The following is an 11,502-nucleotide window of genomic DNA, read 5'->3' on the forward strand; positions in this document are numbered from 1 at the left end:
GTTTTGAAGCCATTTTAATAAGCAGGTTCACTTGTGGATTATTTTGGGCGTGCTCGGACATGTGAGGAGATTTATTTAGACATTTATTACGTGGCACTTCAGCAGGGAGAGGCAAAATAAGATGTGAAATACTTTGACATTTACACAACAAATCACTACAAAACAGATTTTATTGCGACACAGAATGCAGTGCCTATTCTTTCAAATGTGAACAGATACCCCTAACCTTAAGTCATGAGATATTAAGGAAGCCCATTTCCACCACATAAGAGAAAAAAGTCATAAATGGTAAATCATGGTAAGGACATAGTCATAATTATGACTTTAAATGTATAAATGTAGATATTTTGACATTACAGTTTTTTGCAATTGCTAACAAGCGTTTACCAATACTTAAAGTACTTTTTCTAAACTCTTAACACAGCAACATACCTACAGTATATCGCGCAATTGACCCTTCGCCAGGAGTTTGATTGACAGGCGATCTAACCAATCATAACGCCGAATCCGCCGTTTTGTCTGAAAAAGCAGTCAGGTGAGTTAGTAGATTAACCATAGACTGTGATTAACATAGGTGGACTTGAACTTGAAAAATGGTGTGTACTGACGTCTTTCCGCGATTGAAACATTCCTTATGATGTTCATTCATGTTTATTTCATGCTATAAATGAACTAAAATTGAATGAGTCATTACTTTATAGAATGTACAGTAGAAAAAAACTTCAGTTGCCCCCTTGGTTGAAATTGCTTTCTGGGGTGGGGGTGTTGAAGTTTCATTTTTGGGTGAACTATCTCTTTAAACCTGTGTAAAATGAGGGCATTTTTGTGTAGAGTTCTGCAGAAAACATTGAGAAAATTGGAATATGTGTGAAATTTGTCTTTGGTTTGAGAACTGAATGAATGGTTCTGGAAACTGTCAACTGAATAAGTTATAGTGTGTTAGCAATCGAGAAAAAAGTTATGTAATTATGACGTAAAAAGTCAAAATTATTAGATACTAAGTTATAATTATAAGATAAAAATCAAACTTAAGACACAAATCAAAACTCTTTGCCATAATTGTTTTTTATGTCATACTTTTTGTGTCATAATTATGACTTTTTATGTCATACTTAAGATTTACAAAAGCATGATTTTTTCGTATGTGGCAGAAACGGGCTTTCATAAAATACTAGAGTGTTCACGATAAAGAAAATAAAATGTTAAACATGCACCAAGTTTCCAGAAATGTACTCTTTGTGTTGTTGGTTTTGGATGGGCTTTGACAGCCAGTGAAAACTTTTACACCATTTTCAATGAAATTTTCAATTTAATGACTTAAATTTAAATGTAGTGTGGTATAACCATGAAGTAAATTGTAATACCATATTTTCCTTAAAATTTAAATACATGTCAGTGTACACATCTCAATCATAATAAATCAATGCGTTTTTGTTTTTTTGTTTTTTTTTGTAGAGTTGTACCACATGACATTTCACAACTAATCTAACGTAATAAAAAGATCAAATTATCTTTTATTATTTAAGAGAAACAATCATCATAAAAACATTATCATATCATTCTATTAATGAGGCTTTTTTCTTAATAGTTGTACCACCCTGACATTTTTTACCTTACGTTTCATTTCAAAAATTAAAAACATGTTGATCATAGAGAAGTCACTGGGTGTATAAAGTGCATTTTAATATACTTTTAATGTATTAATCAATATGTACACTTTCTAGGCTATTTTGACTTGGGCCAGTAAGCGGCCACCCGAACCACCATGACGGAAAACTATAGTACTGCAGTAATACCACTAGGTAATATTTTGTTAGTGTACAATAAAATATTAGTTTTTATGTGAAGGACATCTAAAAACTCAGTTTGGAGTCAGTACACTCTGAAAATGCTGTTAAAAATGCGGTTAAAAACAACCCAAGTTGGGCTGAAAATGGACAAACCCAGCGATTGGGTTGTTTTAACCCAGCATTTGGGTTAAATGTTATCCCAACATGCTGGGCAGTTTTATTTAACCCAACTATTGTTTAAAAATTACTATATGGCTGGCTAAAAATTAACCCAACATAGGCTGGAAATTAAAAATCAGACACAACAGTAAAAATCAAAAGGTGAACATTTATTAATAAGCACTTTAATAAATGTTTATTTTTAATTATTATTCATTAAACTTATTAATAAATGTTAATTTCCAACATATTTTGGGTTCATTTTAAGCAAGCAATACAGTAATTTTTAAACAATGGTTGAGTTAAAACCAAGAAGTAGTAAAATAACCCATTCACTGGGTTAAAACAACCCAATCGCTGGGTTTGTCCATTTTCAACCCAACTTGGGTTGTTTTTAACCCAGCATTTTTACAGTGTTGTATAAAAATTCCACTCGAAAGCAGCCAGACCAACCAGACCCCCTGGTTCTTCCTTTATTCATTGAACAACAAACCCAACAAGGGTCCAGTTCCAGTTCCAACAGTCATTAGACAGATATAAGCTCACTATCAGAAGTCTAGCAGCCCCCTGCTTTAATGAACTTAATTAGCAGCTCTGTCTGTGTGGAATTACCCTGAAAATCAGGAATGCTGGGCAAAAAAAGAAGAAGAAAAAAAAACTGTATAGAAAGCTGAAAAGAGTGAGGGGGGAAAAGAGGGTTCGTGGGGTGAATAAAGTGTGCGTGGGGGGGGGGGGGATTAAAATAGTTTGAATTGAGTCCACACTCTGCACATTCATCCGTTATTCTGCTCAAATCTGGGTTTTGTTCAGGCCAGAGTAAAGTAATGTCAATCATCTCAACCCGACTTAAGAAATTGTTATGAAATTGCTTTCGCACATAATGAGGGTCTCCACCACCCGAACCTCCCATCTATATTAGCCCTAAAGGTCAAGAGAGCGCGAGCGAGAGAGTGAAATTCACCACTACCAAACCGCTCGCCCTCTGGACACACATCAAAGTGACAGGAGCGTCCAATCAGATTTGTCTAACAGGCATTACATGATGAATATGGTGCAGCCGTGGCACAAAGGCTTCTTTGTGTGGGCCTGGAGTGAAGGCCATTCACAGCTCCAAACAGCCAGCCAGGGTGGAAGTAAATGGCCAAAAGGCTCTCATCAGAAAAAAAAAAAAGAGAAGCCAAACTTGCGTGGTACAATGGTCCATGCAAATGACTGCAAACCCCCCTGTCCACAACTCTGTGAGACACGGTTAGGTCGTCTGAAGTTTAGACAGCTTAGTGCTGTCAAAGTGTTAGGCTCGGCATTTTCAAACTTTCTTCTTTCTAACTTCTGAGTGAAAAGCAAGTTTTATCTCCCTCCTCCTTAAAGACAGAAGTCTTGTGATTTTTTGTTAGGATTTATAGACATCCTGAGGCTTTTAGAGAAAGCAGAAGAGTTTTATCCATAGATGGAATGGCGGGAGGCTGTTGTGATGTTAACATGCAAGAAAAGAGAAGGCAGAGAAATGTGGTAATTTTAGTTAGTTATTTATTATTTATTTAATTTTATTTATTTATTAATAATGAAAAGAGAAATTTTTAATCATTATTATTCATTTTCTATTTGGTTATTTTCAGCACTGTTACTAAAATTCAGGACACATCTAAATAAAGTTTATAATACTGATTCGTGTGACTTTTTCAGCAATAAACATTTAATAAACAATAAAAAGAGATGAAATGTATAACATAAAAAACTACAGCAGAATTAGGCCTAAACCGTGTCTACACCAGACGCGATGCATCGCGCCGCGCCGCGCCGCGCCGCGCCGCAACAGCTAAAAGCTGTCTACGCTGAACGTGACAAACCGACTGTTGCAAAGCTCCATTTACTGTTGTGAATTTGTTGTGTCGCATCGCGCCACATCGCGCCGCATCCAGATATCACTGATTAATGGGTTCTATTGTCGTTTGACGCATCGCACCGCTCACATCCGGTGTAGACACGGAGTTAGTCTCGAATATAGCCAGACCATTTGACTGACCTGTAAAGCAACCAATCAAGGCTAGTTTTGCTTAGCGCCATGTTTGGGGGTGTGAAAATGTAAAGTCAATGTCCCTACAATAGACCTTATTTACAACAGCGCCATCTTTGATTTTTAACAAGAATGGAGGCGAGGCTATGAGGGATGGACATACATCTTTTCAGTGGGTTGAACTATTATTTAATGTGTTTTTGGATTGTTCTGCTGACAAAAATATCTTTCCAAGAAATTTCAGTAGACAAAAAAACTGCAGAAAACATTAGCTGTGGTGATCTAGGAGCTTTATACAGCTTTTTACAGCGGTCGCCACTGAAAACACGGTAAGTCTATAGCCCAAAGTATACTTCACTTTTTACGCATACACAAGGGTCAGCGTACAGTGCGAATTTTGTCATCAGAACAGTATGCGCATACTGTACGCGCACCGCCGGATTTTTGTAACCGCGCATACTTTGTACATGCGTATGTAATTTTTTTGCAGTAATTAGTTTATCCACAAGGTGGCAACCGTACCCTGGGGGCGTCGATTCACAAGGTAGCTGAAGAAAAACTGCATAATCACAACAGATCGGAACGCATGCGAGCTACAGCGACAATGGAGGCCTACATAGACGAGAGCTTGTGTGAAGAGGTTAGAAAGTACCCTCATTTGTACAACTCTAGCATGAAAAAATACAAAGATGTTTACATGGGTTGTAACTCGTGGCGAGAGATTGCTCAAAACTGCATATGCGCCGAACACCTGTGTATGCGTACTGTGTATGCGTATGCGTACCTACTCAAATGAGGTATACTTTGCAAGGCAGTGCATTCGACTGTGCGCGTGCACTAGCATACGTGTAAAAAAAACGAAGCATACTTGTCCCTCACAGCCTCAGGTTCATATCAATTGTATTGCACAAGTCATGAAAAGTGAAGCCAAATCGTCTCAATCGCCCCCAGGTGGCTGGATGCAGTATAGGGCTGCATTCCACTCCAATTTTAGACACGCACTCGCAAACTTCTCTAAAGCACTTCACCTCGGGGGAATCCCTGTCGCCATTTTGAAGTGCGTTTCACTTTGTGAAGTGGACGAGGGAAGTTTATATGGACAGACTCTCGCACCTTCAATTTTGTACACTTCAGGCAGCTCCATATACCACAATGCAACACGATTGTGACGTCACCGCATATCGCATTTAATTGAACTCTATGATATATTATTTTTTTATATATATTTAAAACACACATATATACATATAGAATGCTGCATTAAACAATTTTGTAAGGGGAAAAAATTAAATAATAAATCAACTCCATAGTGGACTCCAAGTGATCAAGGGCTTAGGATGTTCCAATTCAGCCCATTGCAAAGGTTACACCAGTAGTGGACACTCATGCAACGTAAGCAATTACGTACATCCGAGTCAACAAGACTGAGTGAAGTTAGTGAGGGAAAGGCATAAAAAAATGAACTGGCTACATAATCTAATGCAGTGGTTCCCAAACACATTCCTGGAGCCTCCCCAACACTGCATGTTTTCCATGTCTCCTTAATCAAACACACCTGATTCAGATCATCAGCTCATAAGTCGAGACTCCAAGACCTGAAATGGGTGTGTCAGACAAAGGAGACATGGAAAATGTGCTGGGGAGGCTCCAGGAATGTGTTTGGGAACCCTGATCTAATGGGACATGAGACAAACTAAACAGTAAAATTACACTTCAAATACATTTTTTCCAAAGATGATTTCTGCCATTTTAGGTAGTTTTTATCCCACTGATGTAAGTTCAAGTGTTTGTTTTTTTTTTTTTTAAATAAGTTTGGTTTTAGTTAGTTATTTTGATGCTATAAAACAGGGTGTAACGTCATGATTGACAGCTGAGACTGACAGCTTCTCTGAGCGATGGTTATTTCCATAACTGTTTATTTCACACCGACGTAATGAGTTGTTCTGCAGTAAACTGTACTAACCAATTCTGCAGGAGTGTGGCTGGGGCCTTGAAACCCCAGCTCCACTTCATGCTCAATACTGCGCAGACTCAGGTCCCAGATGTCAGCGCCACATTGGGACAATGGCGGCTTCACTTTTCTACAATGAAAGAGAGTAAAGGTGTGTTGTCCATCTTTTTTTACAGCCAATGGTTCATACATGTCATGGCGCTGCTCTGAATAAGGTCTATAACAGACCAGTGTGTAAAACTCTTGGATGTCTTTTAAAGAGTCTATGCCGTGAACTTCACATACTTCACAAACTTTCGAAAAAATCCAACATCTAGTTGATCCTGATAAGCACTTGTTGGAACCGTTGTAAACACGACAAAGGCTTTCTTCTTCCATGAGGGGGGTTGGCATCATGACAGCTTTGTTTCCAGGTGGACCGTTAAAAACATGACACGCATGCTGTAGAATTCAACCAATCAGATGATGACTTCAAAACTCCCAAAGTGTTTCCCATTTTGTGTTCCTTATGCTTCAGACGTTAAGCTAACAGTCCGCGGGCATGACTGTTGTGTTTGTTAGTGAATTATATTGTGACTACTATTTTTAAGTGTTGTGTAATGTGTGTGAGAACGGAAGTGAATGAGTAAACAAGATGGATGAAGTTCGCTGCTCCTGTCTCGTGTGATTTGTTGCTTACTAACTCCTGACAGAGACCACAATGATGTCTGAGGCTGAAACTACAGCAGAATGGACAACAGAGTTGCAAGTACGAGGGTTGCGAATTTAGGCTACACCCGAAAGCTGAACGGAGGTAGGAAGGAAACGAGGCACATCTGAATCAAATGATTGTGCGGCATCCTGTCTACTGAGATACCAGATTCATTTTTGAAGGCATGTAGATGTATCCTTTTTTTTTTTTTTTTTTTGCTCAAACATTCAAAAAATGTTTTTTTTCTCCAGGCTTTAAATTCAAACATTGCTCAAATGGCCATAAAAACAAACCCAGGTGGGATTACCTTCAGAGGAAAGCCACTACATGCCAAGACAAAGTCCACTTTCATCACTTTACAAGCAACAGTGGCTGGATTCTTATCCACACTTAGTTTAGTTTATGGTCAGGCTCCGCCCCCACAAGTGCTTCAGGGTGTGGCTGGAAGCATCACTCTGCTATGGGCCCTTTAAAGGGATAGCTCACCCAAAAATTATCCCATAATTTACTCACCACCAAGCCATCCTAGGTATATATGACTTTCTGCTTTTAGCCAATCAGATTTATATTTCAAAATATCCTGCTCTTGCAAACTTTATAATGGGAGTGAATGTTGCCAGTTTTTGAAGCCCAAAAAAGTGCATCCATCCATCATAAAAGTAATCCATACAGCTCCAGGGGGTTAATAAAGATCTTCTGAAGTGAAGCGATGCGTTTTTGTAAGAAAAATATACATATTTATAATTTTATAGACTTTAATCAGTAGTTTCCGGTAACGTCCGTCCACGTGTTCATGAGAGAGTTGAGTTCCGGCATATGACGTAAGATAGGAGTAGCGTAATAATCAGAACTATTTCTTGAGTATCAAATCAGCATATTAGAATGGTTTCTGAAGGATCATGTGACACTGAAGACTGGAGTAATGATGCTGAAAATTCATATATATATATATATATATATTCAACTTATTTTCTTTTGAAAATTCATGTTGATGTATGTTTTCAAAATTGCTGGGGGTGCAGTTGAATATAGCAGTTACTTGCACTGAATATCACATTTCAAGAGTTCATTCTCTTATAAGCTAAAGTCGGCCCAGTATTAAACACAGTGACAGTTCATTTTGGACCCCATGAAGGTCAGCAAAGATGAACTATAATTCAAAATGAAACAATAACCCACCAGTAGGTGATTTATGCTGAGTACATTTTTCTTTTGGTGCCCTAAAAGATATAGAAGAATCCATAAAGAGATGAATAATTGCTGTCATAAATCACTCCCTTATTTTTTAAAACTCCAACCGAGAGGGTTCATCAGCTAGCCAATGGGGTGGAGCAGATGTGTCCCACCAAACACAGGCACGTGGCTCACACCTGCTTAGAAAAACTCTTTATGGTGGCCGAGGGGGCATCAGTGCCCCCATTGAGATGAATGGGGGGAGCATTAGTATTTGCCCGTTTTTGAAGGACCTTAATTGCACAAATAGATCTTTATCTTGCCTTTTAGAACCATAGACCATCTAAGTTTTTATGCATGAGCTGCACCCAGTAAACTCTTGATGGATCATTAAATGGGGTCTTTGTGTTTTATTGTCCCCATGTATCAGCCTGCAGGTGAAATCCAAGTCATTATTTCAATTATTAACAATAAGTAGTGTCATTATATATATAGAAATGCATAAATGCACCTATGAGGAGGCACAATGGCAAAACGACTTATTTGAGTTGGTTTGACAGGGCTGAAAAACTCAGTTGGGGTTAAACACTGACAGTAAAAATAGCTTCATTTAGACTGACTGCCCTCAGATAAGAAATAGCCCATATAGTGTCTTTGTAAAGAAACAAAATAAAGCAGTAAGCCCCGTGAAGCCGTGGTTTACAGTTGTTAGGCACAACGCGGAGCGGAGTTGCTGTTATAAATTTGTTGCCCTTAGCCTTAGCTGTTATAAATTTACTGTAAACCACGGCTTCACTGGACTTATTGCTTTTATAAAATGGTTACCACACAATACAAATATTAAAGCCAAAAAATATCTATCAATGCAACTTTCATGAAGTAAAATCATTAAAAGCCTCTTTTCCGCTGGAAAAATAGTCCCTGACTATGAACAGCAACAGAAGTTATATTTATTACGCCATTAGATGGGGGCAAAGATTGTCTTTATGAGCGAGTCATTCAGTCGCAAAGACTTTTATATTGAAACTTGTTGTGAACACGGAACAAGACGCAAATGACAAATGCTTTGACTAGCCCTGTCAGTGTCAGCAGGGCACGAGAAAACCCATTAAATGTTAAAAGGACGACATTCAAACGGATTTTTTATTATGAACATAGAACTGACCTGAAGGAAAATGCTAAATCTGAATGCAGGTATACACTCAATATCTCTCTCACAATACTCTTCTACATAATTCAGTAAGCTTCAATGAACAAAATCAATTGAGAACATTACGTTGCTAAGACAGATGCAGCAAAATACACTCAGTGGCGCAGCATAGGCTACTTGTAAAGCGGTCAGCTGTATATTTTAGGGTATTTTACAACTGCTTCGAATGTGGCTCAACCAATCAAAATCAAGGGCCGGAACTATCCGTTTATATAGCCCCGCCCCTTTTCAGCGCTCTGCTCGTTGTCTTTTGTCTTCCGGTTTGTATTTCCACAGCGATCTTACGTATTTATGAATGAACTGCTCGTTTTAAAATCTTCTGGGTCTACTGACATTTAAGACATCTGCTTTAAACATTACAGTGCTCACGATAACTTTCATTAACTCTACAACAAGTAAATCCACTTCACCAGCTAATTATTCTTTGACAGCGATGCCATAGAAATGTACAGGGCTACCTCAAAAACGGAAGTTCAAAGACAATATTATAAAGATGGCGGCGCTTGTATCTCTTGCGCGTAAGGTCTATAAAGGGTGTTTTTTGATTCTTCCACATCCACAGGGATGTTTTATCACCTGTCATGCAGGGAAAACATACCGACTTCCCAACTCAAGTTTGAACATTTGAGTCGTAAATCAACCAGAAACACTGATGTATTCATAAATAGAGCAGATTTATTTATAAAAACATTTCCACAAAATATATTTGTTAAATCACTTATGTACACTACTAAAAATGGACAAGTGCATTGAAAAAAATCTGCCATGTACGGATTCACAGGAAGAACTACATCTAAACAATAAAATCTTGATAAATACAGATCGACAGATCAAATCTTCTCCAGTGTTAAAAACAACTTTGATCTATAACGGAATGGTTATTATCACAACAAACTAACAGAGTTCATTGTCACAAAGAGGCTGTTGTGCTCCACTTACAAAAATATATCTTCATCTTTAACAATACAAAAAGTTATTGTACAAATTTCAACATAGGTCCTTAAGCAGACCTGGTAGTTGGTTGTAGGTAATCAATATAACTTGACATTCTTGGAATTGACTAGGGGAGTTTCTCAAAATAGCAAAACAGGACATAAAGAAACGTATCAACATATCATCCCCACAAATTGCACTTATGAAATATGTTCGTCTTAGTCTTGACTTGTATTGTAAAAGCTCATCGACCCCACTGGGGTTTGAACCTACAACCTTTTCCAGCGTAACCACTAAGCCACGGCACCGCAGACTACTGAGTCAGCATCTGCGAAGTTTAGGCTATTTTGAAACACAGTAGTTGGTTTCAATCTGGTCTAAGGTCATCTTGGACCAGCAACAAACCACCATAGGTGGTCAACAGACCAGAAAGAAACTAGCAACCATGTTACAAAATAACTTGGGTTTCCAGCAGTCACAAGAAGTTCCCTTGGAAAGTTTGGGATCTCATCAGTAGCGATCAAACCAAGTTGTGAAGTCCAGCAGCTCTTGTTCCTCGGAGCTCAGGTGCTCGTAACTCCCTTCATCGGACGAATAGGATGAGTGTGGCGACTCTGGATCTGCGGAGTACGAGTTCGAGAGTGTCGGTGACGGAACGCCGCACTGGAATGCGGCGGAGATCGCGTCGTGCTCGTCTAGCAGCTGCTGCAGCGCGCGGATGTACTCCACCGCCGAACGCAGCGTTTCCACTTTACTCATCTTCTTATTGGCCGCGCCGTTAGGGACGTGCTGGCGCAACGTCTGGAATCCCATATTGACTTGTTTGACGCGGTTTCTCTCGCGTTCGTTGCGTCGCGCCACCGCGACGGGCTGCTGCTGCGGGATGGTGTATCCCAGCCCGTTGAATGTGAGTCTCCGCTTGCAGCGCAAAAGCTCCGGCGAACTCGAGCGCTGTCTTTTCAGCACCTTCAACTTGGTTTGACTCGGGAGCGCGCACTCTTGCAGGGTGATGGTCGCGTTGCATGCACTTTGCGCCAACTGCGTTGCAGTATCCATCTCTTTTGGTAACTCTCAAATCCACTGTCACTGTCAAAAAAAAGTGGCGACGCACGACTCTCGTGCCTTTCGCGTGGTCGGTCGGGAGTATTGTGGTCCGAGTCTCGCTGTCCCTCGTATCTGATACAAACTTTGGCAGCCCTCGGCTTTTTCAACACGCGCCCGACACCCCACCCCCTTTGAAGACGCACGCTTCTTGCTCGAGACTCCGCCTCCGCCGGGTGACGCTCCGCGAGCCGGGCGCGTGGCTCCGCGAGCTCAATAAACAATCAGACGCTTTCACTGCGCCAGCACGCGCTGTGTGCTCATTTACATCCCAATATCTGCAGTCTCAAAGCCTATTGGTGGATTCAAACGCTTTTAAACTGAATGAGAGACCACAAAATGTGCGGAATAAAAGGTGAATGGCTTTATAGATGCTTTTGAATCTAGCATAACTACTTTGAAAGCGCTCAGTTATACTAACAAAAATACCAACATACAGATAGCCTACGACATGTATTAGGCTGCATGTAAAAAACATGG

The 11,502-nt window shown here is 39.6% G+C and overlaps 1 protein-coding gene across 1 annotated transcript; it reads right to left on the reverse strand.

Annotated features, from left to right (window-relative positions):
* Positions 1 to 9,643: 9,643 nt before the first annotated feature.
* LOC127507165 (achaete-scute homolog 1b-like) lies at positions 9,644 to 11,244 on the reverse strand. The gene has a single exon (XM_051884113.1). The coding sequence runs from the start codon at positions 10,975 to 10,977 to the stop codon at positions 10,432 to 10,434; it is 546 nt and encodes a 181-aa protein (XP_051740073.1). The 5' UTR covers positions 10,978 to 11,244; the 3' UTR covers positions 9,644 to 10,431.
* Between the last annotated feature and the right edge of the window lie 258 nt (positions 11,245 to 11,502).

The sequence above is a fragment of the Ctenopharyngodon idella genome, chromosome 24 (assembly GCF_019924925.1).
Source record: "Ctenopharyngodon idella isolate HZGC_01 chromosome 24, HZGC01, whole genome shotgun sequence".
NCBI lineage: Eukaryota > Metazoa > Chordata > Actinopteri > Cypriniformes > Xenocyprididae > Ctenopharyngodon > Ctenopharyngodon idella.

Excerpts from the sequence above, each read along its gene's own strand:
- LOC127507165 (XM_051884113.1), bottom strand. The coding sequence starts at position 10,977 with ATGGATACTGCAACGCAGTTGGCGCAAAGTGCATGCAACGCGACCATC.